This window comes from Lonchura striata, chromosome 2 (assembly GCF_050655825.1).
Source record: "Lonchura striata isolate lonStrDom1 chromosome 2, ASM5065582v1, whole genome shotgun sequence".
Classification (NCBI taxonomy): domain Eukaryota; kingdom Metazoa; phylum Chordata; class Aves; order Passeriformes; family Estrildidae; genus Lonchura; species Lonchura striata.
This window is the reverse complement of record NC_140704.1, coordinates 42,993,351-43,012,629: the sequence shown is the minus strand read 5'-3', so window position 1 is coordinate 43,012,629 and position 19,279 is coordinate 42,993,351. Positions and strand designations below refer to the sequence as shown.

The 19,279-nt window shown below is 37.4% G+C and overlaps 1 protein-coding gene across 1 annotated transcript in view; it reads right to left on the bottom strand.

Annotated features, from left to right (window-relative positions):
- The window catches only part of LOC146768209 (collagen alpha-4(VI) chain-like), a 71,158-nt gene that overhangs the window by 7,060 nt on the left and 44,819 nt on the right, over window positions 1–19,279 (bottom strand). Inside the window, exons 17-30 of the mRNA XM_085573281.1 lie at window positions 18,701–18,763; window positions 17,878–17,940; window positions 17,135–17,197; window positions 15,671–15,733; window positions 15,185–15,235; window positions 13,623–13,658; window positions 13,436–13,498; window positions 13,044–13,106; window positions 9,947–9,983; window positions 8,735–9,222; window positions 6,753–6,843; window positions 2,861–3,532; window positions 1,931–2,024; window positions 1,452–1,723 (exon numbers count right to left, since the gene is read on the bottom strand). Coding sequence (XP_085429407.1) covers window positions 1,452–1,723; window positions 1,931–2,024; window positions 2,861–3,532; window positions 6,753–6,843; window positions 8,735–9,222; window positions 9,947–9,983; window positions 13,044–13,106; window positions 13,436–13,498; window positions 13,623–13,658; window positions 15,185–15,235; window positions 15,671–15,733; window positions 17,135–17,197; window positions 17,878–17,940; window positions 18,701–18,763 — 2,119 coding nt within the window. The remainder of the gene's footprint in view (window positions 1–1,451; window positions 1,724–1,930; window positions 2,025–2,860; window positions 3,533–6,752; window positions 6,844–8,734; window positions 9,223–9,946; window positions 9,984–13,043; window positions 13,107–13,435; window positions 13,499–13,622; window positions 13,659–15,184; window positions 15,236–15,670; window positions 15,734–17,134; window positions 17,198–17,877; window positions 17,941–18,700; window positions 18,764–19,279) is intronic.

The window sequence follows — 19,279 nt, the reverse complement described above, 5'->3', positions numbered from 1 at the left end:
GAAACTATATTTTTCATTGCCATAAACAAAAGGACTGCTAAAAGGTGTTTCTTTTTCTAACAAAAAATAAAAAAACAATGATTGTAAAATAACTATACTTGGTCCATAGAAACTAGTAGAATAAACTCTTTAATAATTCCCCTCTATTCCAACTTCTTATACTGGTAGCCATCAATAAAATTTCATAAATTAGTATACAGAGGTTGTTAAACTATCCATGGTAGTCTCTTAGTCAAATCTAAGAGTATTACAGATTTAAATTGCATAAATTAGCAAAGTAGGTGAGAGAAGCATACTTAGTAGCAATCTGGTATTCAGTAAGAAAAGATCTAATGATCTTTCACCAATGTAAATTCAGAGTTACTCAAAAAAAGACAGAAAGGCAGCTCTAGACTTTGGTGTCAGTACAATATTACAGAGGAAGAACTGAGAAATAAAGAAATATAATAATACAACTTAAATATTCAAAATCACATAAACTTCTCCTAATCAACTGAAAAGCAAAAATCTCAAGCAAGAGATGAGCACAAAGTACATCTCTCAAAAAGCAGTTCTGGAACTGGGCTACATGTTTTTAGAAGTAAACTGTTGGGTCACTAATTACAATACAGGACTGGGGAATGCAGTTCATATAGCTCTCATAAGTGGCTTAGGTAGTTTCTTACTTAAGTGCAGTGACCATGACTACTTCCTTAAAGGAATTTTTTTTTTTAGTAAATTATACAGTAACATATCTTCTGTTACTGATCTTCTCTCATCCTGAACGAGGCTACAATTCCAGAACTATTCTTGAGTGGAGAGGGATGAAAAACAAAAGGATAACATCTGTAGAAATTAACTACCACACCCAGATCTATGCAGACACCTTTTCATTTATTTTCACATAAATTCTCTCTAATTGTAATTTAAACAATAAATTCACTCAATACTGTTACAAGAACATTGGTGCCAAATAATCTCACAATCAGCTTCCCATACCTACATCTAATGGCAAATCTGCAATGAAAAATGTAACATTAAGAAGAACAGTTAAAACATGAAGAATATATATTTTGATACCGCTGCTGATGGATCCTGTTCTTCCTAAAGGAACAGACTGTAGTAGAGATATAATTAGTTCCTCCATGTTGAGCTAAATTAGCAGCATGAGTAACTCATTAATTACAGAGCAACTTGAGGATTTTAAAATGATTAACTATTTTAGTAAGAGGGATTAGAACTTTATATGATATTATTTTAAAAAGTTATAAATCAAAACTGAATTTATAATGACACATGTAGTTCAGTCTTTAATCACTATATAGGTTTGGACTAAATACTAGCATATGATGACTAAAAGCTTTGGAAAAATGTAATTGGAAATTATTAATCTTGTAGAAATATTCAATTGAGCCCTTCAGAGTTTAGTCTTTTACTGAATTAAAAAAGATTTTCATATTCTAGAATCATACCATATTCATTACAGGCACCTCTAGTTTCTGCTGTTGTCTCTAAGTTTATCTTGTTCTTCTTTTGAGCTTTTCCACACTCTTGAAGCTTTTCCCTTTTAGCATTTTCCTCTGTGAAATAGTCATTCTCCTCATAATCGTCTCTCATTTCTGACAATGTGTATACAGGTTCTTTGGCATTCTCTTTCATACTCTTCATGACTTTACTTTCATTTTTTTCCATGTCTTCTAAAACTTGACTGGAACCACCTTCAGCCATTCCAGGAAAAGGTATCCTTCCAAGGAGAGGAGGGGAAAAATATTTAAGCACCAATATGACCTTAGAAAATGCATCTGGTTAATTCCTTCTGAAAAACATTAAAAAAACTTTTGACCCCAATCCCATTTCTGTTATAACTACTTTGAATGTAACAACTAACCCAAAGGGATAGATCTTGCATTCAGAAGTATGCAATCAAAAAGTTAAATAGGTGATTTCCAACCTTTCAGTTATGGATGCTTCCTGTTGTATGTCTCCCTGATCTAAGTTTTCACACTCTTCTTGAAGTTCAGGGGAAGGATAACTGTTCATTTCTTCTGTGAGAAAGCACAGATAGCAGGCGTGAGTTTTAAAGTCCTTGAAAGTAGGGTTAATAAAAACCACTACATGGTTGTTTTTGTGTACTGGAGTTTGCATCTTTCAATAAGTAACGTACTTTATCCAGAGTGACTGACATGCCCAGAAAAATGAAAAATATTATAGAGAAGAGATAGATAAAAATTACTCCTGAACCAATCTTCTGTACTTTTCCTTGCTCTTTAATACACTATTTATCCTTCTATAGAAACTATGACATATTCAATCAAGTATATGATTCTGATGAGGATTTTAAATAAATATCAATTTCCTTTTTGATATTCTTTTGTTTCCATGTCAAAGCATCTAAGACGTGCTAATCTGCATTAATGTGTCTTGAAAAGTAAGTCCTCTCTCTGCTCTGTAGAGAGGTTAAGGTCAAATGTGCAAAATATTTATCTTGTACCTGTCCCAAAGCCTAAACAGGCATAAACAGCTCAGTAGGTCTGGACTTGCCAATGGTCTGAGGAGAAATGTGGGCCAAAATCAGGAAAATGACAGTGTGCTCTTAGCTGAAGAATGGTCTGTCTTTAGTGAAAGCACAAAAAACACAAACACAAAGCCACACATTAAATAAAAATGTAAGGGGAAAAGACTACTTTAGAATAGAATGCTGTTCTGTCATTACTGACACTTTTATTAATGTCCAGAATCTGAGGTAAACTAATCATGAAAGATTAGCAGCAAAGTTATGACCAGGAACTGAATGAGAGCACAAATATACTGACTACCTTTTTCTACAAAGCACTCATCTTTCTTTCCATAAGTGAAGCAAATGCTGCTGTGCAATACTTACGTTGTAGAAGATTCAGGAATGCCCGGCTAAACCTCTGAGCATACACCATCTCCGGTGTGGAAAACCTGCCCAGTGTCAGTGAGTGCTGATCTGTGGGGGAGCTTGACAGCTCCATCAGCTGATTGTCACTCACATCACTGCCAAGTGCAAGAGTGAATAAGGTGAATCCTTGGCACTTGGCTCCGAGTGAAATCTCTCTCAGCCTTTCTCTGTCCCATGTGCTTGTTTTGCTTCCAATTATTGTAAATATGACCCTGTGTTTTCTTTGTCTGGGGGCTTTAAAGAATACGTTTTCAACTGTCCACTGTAGAGCAGAAGCAATGGCTGATGGCCCTTCCAGCTGGTGAACAGACTCTTGGATGTGTTTCTTCATCAAATCTTTATTGCTATATGTCACTAGGTCAAACTCCAAGGCCACAGGTGTTTGGTTTCTGTCAGGCAGGAAGCCTCTGGGAGCCTGCTGCACCAGTGCCACTCTGATGCCTCCATATGATTCATTTGGCTGTGAGGAAATGACAAACTGATCCACCATGTTGCTCACAAAGTCTTTGGCTCTCTGAAATGCTTCACTGCTAATGCTGTGAGAGCTGTCCATGATGTAAGTTATATCCATATCCATCTGAACCAGGGGAGCAAAAGGCACCTCACAGTTGGTTCTTGGATTGCATTTATCTGGATGGGAAGAGCCAATAGGCAGTGAACTATTTAACAATGCAACAAAAGCAATGATTTATAAAAATTTCACACAGTTCTGTAGGTCTGCATTAGGTTTGTATGGCTAGGTTTTGGTAGTGAGTGGCTTCTGTAAAAAGCTGATGGAAGATTCTTCCATGTCCAGCAGAGACAATGCCAGCTAGCTCCAAGAGAGACATGCTACTGGTCAAGTCAATTAGAAATGGTGGACATGCCTCTGTGATAACATATTTAAGAAGAAAAAAATGTTATTGTGCAGATTTAATTGTGGCCATAGAAAAGCAGAGTGAAAATATGTCAGAGAAACAGCTATGCAGACACTAAGGTTAGTGGAGAAGGTGGAGAAGAAGTGCTTCAAGTACTGGAACAGAAATTCCTCTGCAGCCCCTGGTGAAGACCATGGTGAGCTGTGACCCTGCAGCCCATGGAGATCTACAGGGATGCAGAGATGCAATTGCAGCTTGTGGATGGACCCCATGCTAGAGCAGGTGGATGTCTGAGAGGAGGCTGTGAACCTGGAGGCCCATGCTGGAGTAGGCTCCTCGCAGGGACCTGTAGACCCATGGAGAGAGGAGCCCAGGCTGGAGCAGGTTTTCTGGCAAGACTTGTGACCCTGTGCCTGAAGGACTGCACCCCATGAAGAGTGACCCATGCTGCAGCAGTTTGGAGAGGATTGCTGCCCATAGGATGAACTCACTTTGCACCAGTTTGCTGAGAACTGTTACTCATGGGAAGGACTCCTGTTGAAGAAGTTCATGAAGAACTATCTTCTATGGGAGGGACCCCAAGCTCTCCCTGAGCAGTGGCAGAAACAATGTGTGATGAACTGACCATAACCCCCATTCCCCATCTCCATGTGCTGCTGGTAGGAAGACTGTAGAGCTGAGAAGGAAGGAGGGGTGGGGGGAAGGTGGTTTTAAGATCTAATTTTAATTTTTGTAATCCTGCTCTGATTTTGTTAGTAATAAATTCAATTAATATTACTAATTCGAGTTTGTTCTGCCCATGACAGTATTTGATGAATGATCTCTCTCTGTCCTTATCTCAACTCATCAACCCTTCATTGTATTTTCTATCCCCTGCCCAGCTTTGGATGGAGTGTCTAGCATCCAAACAGGGTCAAACTGTTGGTCTCAGATTCAGTCAAAGAGAGAAATTGAGAGTTTCTAACCAGGCAGAAGCCTGGGAAAGAGTTGGAGAAGAATGTAAATAATCTTTTATCTCTCTTGTTTTCACAGCTTTTATAGTTAAGTTCTATCATTGTGCATCAAGCACTCTGCTCCAATGGTGTGGTTGTTTTCACTTCAGGACCAATGGAGTCAGTCTGCATGAAGAGCAGACCTGTATCTCTGTATAAAGAGTGATGGATTTTAAATAAAATCAGCATTTTACTCTCAGCAGCCTTTGGAGTCAGAGTCTTTTCATTCCTGTCCTGCCTCAATAACATCATCAACCCACTACAAAATCTTTTTTTTATTTTTTCTAAACTTTGATCTAAAAAAAGCAAAACAAACAAACAACCCTCCCCCCACCCCAAACCAACCAACCAACAAAACAAACAAAACAAACAAGACAAGAAACCCTTTAATGAATTTGGGAACAGTGACAGGACTTCTACACCCCTTTCTCTCTACCACAGAGAGTTGGGCCATAAAGAGATAACTTAGGGGCTGAAAGGGTCAGCAAGGAGTTAGCTCTTGTTCCAAAAGGGCTCAGACCTCAGCTAAAAATCAACATCTTAGTCTGGGGAGCAGATGTAGTAAGAGAGAAAAGAAATATTCTTGACTGAAAGGCACTGTATTACAAACTGTTATACACAGAGTTATCACAGAGGCAGAAACCTTCTACATACACACCCTGAAACTGTGGGAGACCTCTCCCTAGAGCCTAGATGCAGGTTCTGTGGTTTCTTCCCTGGGGGTTGAGGGAAAGGGTCTCAATGTGTGTCCCATCAACAACTGGATGGTAAAATACACTGAACTCTAAGTTACATTACTTCTTCATTAGCTGTAACGTTAATAGGTACTGTTTACCTCAAGCTGTATATATCTACTAGTAGTTTCTCTTTTTGTCTTTATTCCTGTGTAGTATAAGTCATATGTCTGTTAGTTTTTTGTCTATTAAAAAAATAATTAATTCTATAATAGATGGAATGAGCCATTATTAAATGGTTTGTGAATGAAAATGAGTTTTGGGGTGCTGGTCACCTAAATAGGGCTATTGTCTGCTGCCTGGGCAAAAGGCAAGGGCTTTTCAAAACCCCTACTTCCATTTGTAACAGGAGCTTGAAATATTTTTGCTCTAGTAAGGAACAATAGAAGAATCTTGCTGTAGAAGGTTTTGAGATACCAGGAGAAATTATTCATGCATGAGAGCAGAAGAACATTCATAAGGTAAAATTTCATAGATAACAGTTCCCTGGAGAATTTTTTTCTGTTGAAATCTGAACATTGTAAAGGACACAGAATCAAACTCTTTTTTCATCTCAGATCATTGTTCAACATTTTGACATATTATCATTTAGTAGCTTCTCCCCCTCTCACAGCATAGAACTTCCAGCAAATGAGCCTGCTTTCCCAAAATCATATTGCTATTTTAAGTGCATTTCTGTTAAAAAGGAAATGCTAAGCATAATAGTTAATTTCACATGGCTGAGACAGAAATTAATTAAACTGCTTTTTTGATTTTGAGATTCTATCTTACCATCCCCTGAAGAAGAATTTAAAATTGTAACTTCTCAGCAGTGATATTCTGTAACCACAAAATGATCTGTCACAGAGGACAAGAAGGCCCAGTTGCAGAAGGGTTCAACTGGCTGGAATGTCAGAGACAGAAAAAGGAGTAAAGTTTCCTCTGTAAAGGAATAAAGTTTATCTTGGAAATGATAAGAAATAGTCACAGCACTGTCTTGTAGCCATCCTGGAATGGGAACACTCAGACATTCCTATTGGCTGCAGAGCTGGGCTGAATTGCTCCATGCAACCAACCATACAGTTCTTAATACATCTCTGCAAACTCCTGGTAGAACCATTTCTGGCAGTAGGAGTCTGACCAGTGCATTGTTCATTAATATTTCTCTTTTATATTTAAGCACAGACAAAAAATTTCCCCACTACTACATTGCAAAAAAAGCTACATAATTTGTTATTGAAATGGTAAATAGACCAACACAACAGATGCAATTTGTAAAATGCCTTACCAAAGCACAGTGTACAATATGTGATGCCCTCCAAATTTTCATCTTGTTGTCTTTCCCAAACAAATAATTGAAATCTTCTTGTGTCATCAATCTGTGTTTTAAAGCAGACCCAAAAGCAACATTAAGAAAACAAGCAAAATATATGAAGACTCTCTTTTTTCTTTTTTTTTTCCTTCCAAGGAAGGATTATCACTTTTTTTCTTTTCCTAATAGGGTACTATTTTTCTTCAGAGAAAAGGGCAGGATATCTCCTCAGCTTTTTCTGGGACAAAGAGTGAAGATGATTTCTTGTAGGGAAAATTCTAGCTTTAGAAAGTTCTAGCATGAGAGTGACCTATGTGTTTCTTGAGATCATCTAAAGAAAGACAATCTTTCACAGTGGAAGATTTGACCATGGAAATGCTTGAGGAACATTGAAGATGCTCCAACAGTTTCACTGATCACCACCCAACCCTATCCAGATGCGATTCAATGGAAAAGCATTTCCTTGTGGACTGAGATAAAAATGGCTCTAAAATATCACAGTATTACAGGAAATGAACAAGCTATAATGGTAAGCAAAGAAATAATTACTTCTTTGCATTAAACTTTGGCTTCATGTATTATAGACCACACAATTAATTTCTGATTAACATCTGTAAAGAATGTTACAGACAGAAATCTTCAAAGAAATTAGAATTGGCCATGACTGCATGTGGTCTCTAAACTGAAGCTCCTAAAGCAAAGTAAAGCTAGTTAATATCTGTGGCTACAGACTTGTAGGAACATAAAGATTTACACCATCTCTCAACTGCAGGAGCAGAAGTCCATCTGAAAGGAAAAGGGAAGCCGTACACTGCTCCAATATTTACTTGGGTGTGGTGGTGAGGTTGGTTGCCTTGCCATCATTGTAAACTTAAAGGAGTGCTGGGCAGTGAATTTTTTGCTTTTCTCCCTGCTAAGCATCTCTTTTAAACTCTTCTGCTCTGAAGACTGATTTATGTACAGTCACAAGATGTCATCACATGGATTCAGAGTTGTAATTACCTTACACTAAGTAAAGGAAATACTGATTCTTGCTCCTGTTTATCCCGTGGAACAACACAGGCAATAAACCATACGTTTCCTTCCCATAGGTCAGCCGAAATTTTTCATTCTGCCAAATTATCATTTAGCCAGAAAAATACATGAATCAACTAATAAATATGAGGCTGCATGAGAATAAATATAGTATAAATAATAAAGGACTGACTTAGATGTTGCTAGATCAGAACTCAGAACTCATCCAAGTTTTGCACTTTTTATCATGTACAAGTGAACATATTTCCTTTCAGAAGGACAATTTTGAGGAAACAGCAATTGGAACAAATTTTATTTCAAAAAAGTTAAAAGAGCACAGATGATATTAAAACAAATTGAAAAGACATAGAAGATGCAATCTATATTGTGACACCTTAAATAAATATAGAATTGCTTTCCTTTTGTACCTTGTAAAATGGACTGCTTATTTTTGTTTACTATCTTTTAGGTGAAGTCATATTTTAAAACAAAATTTCATAATTTTCTTCTGTACAAATGGCAATCAAGATATCAAAAGGGGCTTTGATAATTCAATGGTTTTTTGAAAAACTAGTGTGCTTGAAGCCTTCTACTAATTTTTCTAGAAACTAGGGCTAGAGTTTGTAAGTTAAATTTTTATTACTTGTCACAACTTCAGTAGTATAATGGCATAGGTAAATAAGTGAAATTAACAGAACATTATGGAAATTCTCTGATTTTCCCTAAAAGCACAAGACATTAATACTTCTTGTTCATTAAATTATTCATATTCAGAAAAAGGTCAGATAGTCAAGTGAATCACTGTTTCTTTGTTAAAATAGTACCCCTTTCTAATAAGAGATTGGACAGTTCCTATATAGGTTTGAAAATAGGATTCCCTCAAATCCTAGCACATACTCAGCAAGTGGGTGGCTGATTCAGTTTTCAATAGGCTGTCTACTTACAGAGAAGGCACGTCTGACATTTGGCACCTCACTGAAGGCAATAACCACTGGAGTGATATCCAAGGCACTCAACTCAAGCACAGCTGTGCTGATGGCAACATCATCCTGCGATGGACCATTGGCAAAAAATAGGGCAACTTTTCTTGTGAGGATGCCCTGACGAACACGTTTGAAGACATTTCTTGCAACAAATCTCATGGCCACTCCAATATTTCGTTTTCCACTGGATCTCTCTAGCGGGATTCTCTGGACTGCTTGTAGCAGCAAGTTGTTTTTTTGGAATTCAGAGAATCGGATGAGGTAATGCATGTTGGTATTGAAAGAAACAACAGAGACACGAGCGCCTGTTGGGCAATTGCTTTCACTGATCTTAGTGGTCTTCAGCAATAACATAACAATGTTCCTCATTCTTTCAAATGCAGCTGGTGTAACATCGTCAGACATATCCAAGGCAAAAACCACTTCAGTTGGATAAGGTGGGCATGTGTCTGTATATCAAAGCAGGAAAGTTATGAGAGAACCTTTCCACAACTCAAACACTGATAGTTTCTTCTTCAAATCTATAAAAGAATGAATATTCAGAGACCAGATGGGCTTACCTGATGAGCATGCTGGAAGAAAGAGAGGGAGAGCAATTAAATTATTTTTGACTCATATGCATTAAAATAGTGACTTATTCACTAGCTTTCAATGAAGAGCCTGGACAAAGTTCAGACAACTGACAGAGTCTGTCAGTGCAAGACCACATTCCTCTTTTACAATCAAATAGTCAAAATAGTGCAATTTTACTGCACTATTTTTTAGTGCAGTAAATTTTTTTACTGCATTTTTTATTTTTAATTTTATAAGAATTTAAAAAATTATCCTGGGTTCTGCTGAGCACATGTATCTGAGAATGAACACACCTAACTGGGGGACAGCTGTGTTTACTTAGAGGGCTCCCCAAAGGGTGTTAGCACAATTCCAAAGATTTGTTTAATCTTTAATAAGGAAGAGATATTTGTTATAATTTTTGTAACAACCAGATAGGAAAAATGAGCAAAAAGCATGTCTGCTTCATACACCTGCTGAAACCCCCTCACAATTAACAACTACCAGTCAAACTGAACCCAGATACAAACTACCAGTTTATAGGGTTTCCAATGAAGGCTATTCCATTTAGGAAGAGTGATTAGGTGAAATCAGAGGTACAAGAAGATGTTCCCCACTTACGGCAGTTTTTTCGGGTAAAATTCACAAGTTCACAAGGCTGCAGGTTCAAAATAAAAGAAAAGAAATTAATGGCAAATCCCAGACCACCTCAGACTGGGAATCTTACTGCTGGTTTGAGCTCAAGGTTGTATACCAGCTCCTATAGTAACTCTCATTACAATAAATCCAGAATCAGAGTCCAGTCCCTTTTCATAACAGATAGTACAGGGATTCTCTCCCCTTACCGCAGAAACTAGGCAGATTTTTTTAGATATGCTCTGTTGACATTTAATGATGTTCTGAAGCATTAAAACGATCATTAAATTATTTATGAATGAGTGTCATCCATTCTTTATTTTGTGTAATAAACTGATCTAAGATGTCATGAGTCAATGGCATTTCCATAAACAATGGGCATTCCAATAGTGACTCACATAGGAAGTGAGAAGTCCATGAAGGAGGAGAGATGTCCTCTGGACAAAGAACACACCTGCAATAGTACTGGCTGCAGGTAGTCATCAATGCAAGGATTAATGAAGCCTTTACTCAGAAGTGTTCATTTTACATAGGATTAGGATTCTGAAGAAATCCTGCACTTCTATTCCCAGTGAAAATAACTCTTGCTGAAGAAATGCCTTCCTTTACAAGAAGGAAAATAGTAACCCTAACATGAGCTGCTGTGTAAACTGATATGAGTGAAGAAACAGAAAAATGAATATTAATTGTCCAACAGCTTGTAAAAGTTTGGACATGGTGTTAATCCACACGCATAAATGCTCATTGCTGTCAGCGGTTATCAACAAAAAATAAACCAGATAACTCCTTGCAGTATCGTCAGCTGTAAGCTGATTACTTACTTCCATCAAAATGGGGCCCACTGGTCCCTTGGCACCCTGAAACAAATCAAACACAGGACCAAAAAATCAGACCCTGATAATGTATTTTTATGTATTACTCTGTACCCCAAAGAAAATGCAGGCAAACAGTGTTTCTCAGCAATCATGTATGAATTTGATAGGACACAGCAGTTCCCAGCATAGAGTTCTATGGACCTGCTCAGAGCTGCAGGCTACTTGTCAGATTTATTTCTCAGTCCATTTTCCTTAATGGTTTTTAAATCTTCAATACTTGTTGCCCTTGAGAAGCAGTATAATTCAGAATTGGGTTCCTTTCAAAACATCACTTTCTGTGCTATGGTTCTATTATTTGCACTTCACATATTTTCCAACATCCAGTATGTGACAAGCTTTCCCCCTCCTCTTGCACATTACAATCCCCACAGTTCTACCTTGAAAGATCCTGCAGACCATACACACATCATGACACCTTTGCCTACTCTGCAACTTTCCCCTTGGGAACTGTGGAAAAATGACAGCGCTCCAAGCATGCTTTTTTCAAAATAAAAGTATAGTTTAATCTTCATAACAGGAATGAAATACAGGTAAAATAACTATTTTTTAAGGGAGCTTGAATATTCAACATGTGTGCATTTCAGATGCATAAGAGGACTACTGAAAAATTGCCCTTACTCCCATGAAGCTCCATTGAGATACAGCAGAAATATTTGAACTCCACATCCCACTTCTTTACCTCACCCTCTCTACCATAACACTACAGTTTACCAAAATTATATACTTCCTTACACCTCCAAATTACAGCCCTGTCTCCATATTTGTTCTTTCCCCTTTCAATTAACTTTCTATTCCTCCACCTGCCTGAGCTACCTTCTTCTGAGCTACCTTCTTGACTTCCTCTGCTGTCTTGCTGCTAGCATCATCACTGCCATTCCATGCCTTTTTCTTCTTATGTGTCCAGTAGGTCCATGTTCTTCCTTAGTACTGCTCAGCAAGAGTTAATTGTGAATTGCCTGGGTCCTAAAGAACGCTGCTGACAGAAGCTCAGTGGTGGTGACTGAGCTGTGCAGACCTGACTCATATTGATAATTAAATCATCGAGGTTGGCTAAAACCAAAGCTTGTTTTGGCTGGCCCTGTCTGCTACCTGTACCTCCTCCTGCATTCCTATCTCTTCCACTCCTTACAGGGCTCCCACTTTCTCATATCACTGATGCACTGCTACAGCAATAACCCCACCAAGCCCATACATCCCAAGCTCTACTCTCACTTGAAGAGGGGATCTTGAACTTGAAGTACCTCTGAAGACTTCTTGGACCATGGACTGGCAAGGCCTACAGCTGTGGATCACAAAATCTATCTGTAAATTTTGTGAGTGGCCAAGCAGCAGAGAGGGAAATGTGCTCCAGCTGGCACTCTTAACCATTCTTGTGCCCAGCATCATAGAATAAACTGGGAAGGTACATTCATTAACCAACACAGTGCAATGAGAAGGGGAAAAAATATTTACTAAGTTGCACACATCCTGTGGGCCATTTTATACAGGTAAAAACAATACTACTAACAATGTTCCACATTTAAATTGAAAGAGTAAGCTTAAGAAAGTTTAAAAAGAAAATCATTAACAGTAGGGATTGTTTCTGGTCACAATGGAGCTAATTTTCAGAATTTCCACATGATGAAAATAGTCACATACAGGAATTTTCCTAACTACTTCAAGGGTTAGTCTTAAATCCTATTGAAATCTACAATCCTTTCACCTGCTTAGATAGAGAATAAAACATTTTGTTGTATAAAATGCAGAACACAGACACTGCAAAGTACATCAACACGTCTACTTGTGTTATGGATTGACAGGTTATAGTCAATGTAAGCTTTAAATAAGTGTAACTGTAAGTTTCATTTTAAATGGCATCTCTTTTTAAATTAAAAAAAAAAGGCATTAGCATTCAGCAGATCTATTCTGTCCTATATCTCAGTATTCTCTGTTCTTTTAATTAGATATGCATGCAACCTAAAGAAAATACCAAATCCAGTGGAAGAAATTCTGGCCAGCATTGTATTGTTACAGTTCCATTTCCAACAGCAGGTGCACCTGTGCACACACATCCATAGGCAAGACTAAACTCTGTGCAACTGCCAGGCTGATGAAACATAGTTTACCATGTGAAACATTATTAGATATTCCATTAATCTAATATTATTTTTAAGAGCAATTTAAGGGTGATTTTTTAAAAATAAATATTTTATTAAAAAAAAAATTACCATAGGTCCTGATGGCCCTTGGTCACCTGGATCTCCCAGGGAACCTGGTGTGCCAGAATTACCCTAAAAATAAAAACATATTATTCAACAACATATTATTCTTTATAATTGCATGCACAGGTACCAAAATTCATCAGGGAAAAAAAAAAACCTCTGTAATGATACTTTGCATTGGATCCTGCATTTTCATAAAGATAGTCTACCACTCCTAACAATTATTAGCAACTAACACTTCTGAAGATTTAGACCTGCACTTTCTCAAGACTTCCCCAAATTATGGCAACAAAAGATCAGAGTGGTAACAAATTTAAAAACTTTTGATAAAAAACACTTTGGGTGTAAGGGTTTTACTTTTAGAACTCTCAGAGAGTCAGCAGATTCATCATTCTTACTCTTCTACCCCTAATTCCTTTGGGTCCTTCAGCTCCTGGAATGCCCTGATCTCCTTCTTCTCCCTGAAAATAAATTAAATACAGAAGTAATTGGAAAAAAGACAGACAGAAACACAGGCAACCTCTTACAAATAAGAATAATGTAAAACAAGACAAAAATAAATTAAACATGCTCATTTAATCATACCTCTGGACCAGGATATCCTATGAATCCAGATTCTCCCTATGAAAAGAAAGGATAATGACTTCATAAGAATCCAGAACTTTGTGATCTGGTTAGTGTTTGATGTCTTTAAACAAAAAACAATTTCAAAATTATTCTCAGCTTTACAACTCATCCAAGCAATAGTGGCTACTACTCTGGTCTAGAATTACATAATTTTAGATTAATACCTTCTTTATCTAAACAAAGGGCAATTTAAGAATTTCCACCAGCTCCTAAATTTTCATGAATATTCCATTTCTCAAGTGTTTTATCAAAACTTATTAATGCCTTCTAATAGCCTGCAGAGTGTTTGAATGTTGTTTCAAAATTTTATACCACTCAGACTAAACAATGACACCATAATATTTCCTTGGCTTACTAGAAGTCAATTCATCAACTGTTTTCAGTTACTTCAGTTTCTAGTGTGTTCTTTGTTCACCCATGAGAAATAGGGAAATTCTCCCAAAAGCCAGTCAGAAGTGAAGTGTATCTTTCCTAAACATCGGAATTCACACTATGTATGTATGTCCTTGTCCTCTTGCACACATATAACAGATGTGTAACCTATGAAACCCTGTCATCAAAGAAAATTGTTAGGACTAAGAGGGTAAGAAAAGAGATTGGAAAATAAGAAGTATCAAGAACCACTTTACCAAAAAGCTGTTTAAGAAAAAGGAGTTCATCTATTGGAGAGGCTTGTAGAAAGCCTTTCATTTATTTTCTGCAGCTTTCTGCAGCACTCTGGTTCTCCCACAAAAAGGGAGAGTGAAACAGATGAGCACACCAGTGAGATTCAGTGGGACCTGTTCCATAAGCAGCAAGAAAGGACTAGTCTTGCAATACTGCACAAACTCTTTGAAAGGAGAACTGCAGCTGTTTCCAATATCCTGACCACTTTGCTGATGGACTGATCCACTGGTGCCATGAATCTGATCTCATACTTTCTGTATCCTTTTTATTTCAGCTGAATTTTTGTATAATTTTAGAGAAGAAGGCATTTCATTACTTTTTTTTTGCAGCACTGTGAAGGGAATGATAAAAATTACTTAACAATCCAGAGGTTAATCCTCAGATCTTACTGCTGACAGTAGGAACACATGGAAAAAATTTCACATGAAAACAGTGAGGATGTTTGGAGAGTATCACCCTCATCTTGGTAGTTAGGGAACTCCTCCTCTGAAACAATAAAAATTAAAAGACCCAGTAGTTAGGGAACTCCTCCTCTGAAACAATAAAAATTAAAAGACCCCATAGTGGCCAGCCCACCAACACTTGCCAATAACAATGTTGAGTCAGGCAGGCCGAAGTGGGAAGAAAGCACAGTGCACTGCAAGTACAATCCTCCACACATCAGAGAAAGAGTAAGAGTGAGTGGTCCTCAAAAGAATATCCTACAGAAGAATGTCTCACAAGGACTGTGGTAATCCTGAGCTTCTCACTGAACCTTACAAATGCACCTTGCATGCCTTGCATTTCTTTTTCATCAGATATGGATGATCATGTTTGATAACAGTAGAATGCAGACTGAGATACTCTGCACATACCTTTTCTCCTTTGTTTCCTTCAGGGCCATAGGCATCTCTGCCATCCATGCCCTGTGTAGGTTAAATATACGTGTTAGCTTTTAATCAAGAATTAGGTTTATATACAATTTCATTTTGGAATTAAGATTGTCCCATTACAATGAGGTGCCCAAGCTACTAAGACTGATGAAGTAGGACAAGCTATCAAAATGCAATCTAAAAACTCCATCAAGCAATGCAAAAACTGTAGAGGAAAAACAAGGATAGAGGTCATAGTTCCTTTCCACTGTGTGCCCTTCCTTTATCATACTTTCTCTCTTCTAAAGAATTTGAGGGGAAAGATATTCTCTCTAGCCCACAAGAAATCTGGTGTCCATAAAGAAAGAAAACCAAAGGTGAAATAATTTTAATTGTATCAGACAGAGGAAATAGAAGGAAATTATCATTACTGATTCAGATGGATAGGTATTAAAATACAGGGGTACTGAATTAGGGGAGGAAACTCACAGGAATGCCTCTCTGTCCAGGTAGTCCAGATAAGCCCTTCTCTCCAGGGTCACCAGGTTCACCCTGTTATAATTGAAACACAAAAGCCATTGGTTTTGCATTTAGGAGAATTCTTCTTTCTGAAATGAAAACCTGTCTGTTAAACTGAAGTGTGCCTATACATTTTATAGACTATTTGATGCTGGGCAAAAGCATTCCACAACAGACCATGTTTCATGGACTGTTCCTGGTGATAGAACTGGAAAGGACTTGGCAAATGAGAATATGCTGAGCTTTCATGCAGCTAAACCAAAGGTGTTGTTCAATAAAACTCCCATTGCAATAAAGAATTACAAGTGAAAAAAAAAAAAAAAAAAAGTGGGGTTTGGAAAAAGTTGTATTAATGGTAGCAGAACATGTTCTGGAATTCTGCCAGCCTGAAGCACCTGTTGATAGCAAATGATATTTCTCAGGCAGTCTGTCTGCACTGTGCTCTTAGCCCTCTGTCTTTTCTTCAGTTCCATTTTTGTTTTCACTTTCTAAATTAACATTCTTCTAACAAAGACCCTAATATTAAACAGCAAAAAAACAGACTGACAAAATGGAATGTATGATGTAACTTCTCATATATCTTCCCAATGTTAGTCACTGTTTGAATATATGTTTTCATACAGTGATTCTTTCCATGGCAGCACTTTTGACCTTCTGATACCTCTCTGTCACTAAAGGTTACAACCCTTCAAAGAGATAGAAAGCCTTAGCTGGCTGGTATTATTTGTGATTTTTAGATTCAATTATACAAAAGTACCTAAACTGAGTTATTTTTATTAAATAAAATCTCACATATCAACAAACATAAATAAAGTTAAGTAAGGATAACATTTATCATAAGTAAGCGAACTCTAGTTCTGTTTGCCTTCATGTTTATTCAGGTCTTCTCAACATGTGCATTCCTCCAAAATAGACATCATAACAGCATAAGTTCCTTGGACTGGTTTGGAATCTTTAGAAAAACAAGGTTAAAATAAGCAGCTATGCTTCTTTGAACTGAGAAGGTAAGACTGGATGTTAGGAAAAAGTTCTTTATCTAAGGGTGAAGTCACTGATCCAGTACTGGTTATTGGAACAGGCTCTTCAGAAAAGTGGTCATGCCACAAAGCCTGTCAGACTTCAAGTAGCGTCTGAATGATCCTCTCTATGGTTTAGTTTTAGGTAGTCCTGCAAGAAGCAGGGAGTTGGACTTGATGATCCTCATGGATCCCTTCCAAGATGAATTACTCTATGATTCACTGGTGAGTATTTTCAATGGACTGGATAGATTATAGGAATCATAAAACGAACTCAAGGGTCAGCACTGTTCCATTTTGTGAGAAGGCAGGTCCCATTCAGAACCATTACCACAAGAGCAATTTCAACAGTGCTTCTTTGGCCCGTCTTGAATGAATGACACAGATTGCTGCAATTAGATACTTTGAAAATCTTTACCTTTGCTCCTCTTACACCTAATTTTCCAGCAGAGCCAGGTGAACCGGGCATCCCCAGACTACCCTGTAATAAGAAGTGTCAGTTAAAAGGTGCACAATGAAAAAATCAAGGGCTCACTGCACTCAAGGATTCATCGCCACTTGAAATTACCGGAGTCAGTAAAAATATCAGGTTTTTGAGGAGTTACTGGTCAAGCTATCATTCTACTTATTTCCTGTCATCTGTACAACTGCCATAAAATTCTCAAAATGTTATCAAGTATAACATAAATGTTATTTTCTATCTCATAGATACCTAGTGAATACATGCATATGTACACAAAACATATATTTGGTTATGTAAGTATCATTAGTTGACTGAAACAGATGACTAAGGCTGACAGCATAGGACATTCCAGTCCTGAGTTACAATGGTGCAATTCCAGAAGAATCTTGAAAATCAACAGCATCACAAAAGTGAGAAGTTCAACAGACCGTTCAGCAGCTCAGTAGCTACAACTTCATCACATCCTAGCACTTGCTATTCATGCATCTAAATTTATTTCCAAGGCTGTTATTTTATCAGAGACTGTTTCCTTAAGTATTGTAATCAGTTTCCTTAAGTATTACACCAAAAAGCCCTATTTCTACTTTTAATAAGCATTTTGAAGCTTTTTGAAGCTATTGTTCTTTATAAGAACTACATCAACACTGAGAATGAAAAGCCCTAATGTGTACAGCTGGAATATATTATTTAAAGCTAACCAGAGGGCCTGGCATGCCTTGTGGTCCAGGAGGTCCTCTGATCCCTTGTGGTCCTCTTGGGCCCTGATGTAAAGAAACATTGAAAAAAAAGTCACTTAAATGTTAACAGCCCTTTAAAGACAATCATGTTACTGCAATGACCAGAATCCCAATGCCTGTTTCACAAGGCTTTGCTGTTTTGTTATAAGGATTTGACTGTTTTAAGCACCTGAGATGGTCACTGCCTGCCAGTCTGATTCAGAGACTCACTGAGGTGCCTAAGGATACCAAGGGAGCCATAAGCAGCCTACTATCAACCAGGCTTTCTCCATCCTAAAATATAAGTTAAAAGCATCTTTAAACTTAAACATCTTTAAAAGTTAGAAGCATCTAAGAGCATCTTTAAACTGGAAGCTACTATAAGAAGTCTACCATAATAATTCTCTTAAAAATTATTCCACCTAGCAAATTTTTTAAACACAAAGCTTTTCTCATTGCTTTTGTCAATGGAATAGGTTTTATGCATTTATTGTTAGCAATTTCTAATTAATTGATTTTGATTATATCTGCTTGATAATATCATGTAAGTTGGAGATATGTTGGCTAAATTACTTGCTTTTGCTACTCATGCTCCTCTTTTAATTTCACTAGAAGTTGCACCTAAGTAACTTGTCACATTTAATTCCTTAGGCTTACAGGAAAGTTTTGCCAAGGAGGAGTCTTACTTATAATATTCATTAGTTGAAGTTAACAAAGCTTTCCAAAATATGAACAAAACATCAAGGCAGGAAATTTATTTTTTCCATAACTAACATAATAACAACTCAGAAGTTCTATTAGTTACCTGTGGGCCTGGAAGACCAGTTTCTCCTGAGTAACCTGTTTCTCCCACATCTCCTTGCTCACCCTGTCAGAACAAACAGTTTTCAAACAACTTTAAATTCCTGTTGAAGAAAATTCAAATTAAAAGCAGAAGAGTAGCTTTTCTTTAGTTTTTTGGGGAGTGTGATGAATATAAAAGCTGCAGCAGAAGAGGTCAGTTTTATTTTGCTGAATACATTTTATACCATGTCTCAGCAATATTTGTGCATTACCTTTGTCCACTGTGAAGACCAGAAATCATAAAGCCAGGCCACAAGGGTAGATTCTCTTTACCCTCATCCATGGGGAATGGCTCTGAGGGGGAATCATGACTTCACAATCACACTAGAATTAGACCCTTCTCTTACTCCCCATCTTTCACTCCAGTTATTCAATGAGGCAAATCAAATCTGTCTTGATGATGGTAAAAAATTTCTGGCTCCCATCTCCATAAAGCTACCATCTGAGGATGAGTCAGTTTACCTGATGTCCATAAGAAATACTCACTGTCTTCTGGATTGAGTAAAATGGTGACAATTAGCATCAAGATATTACAGGCCTT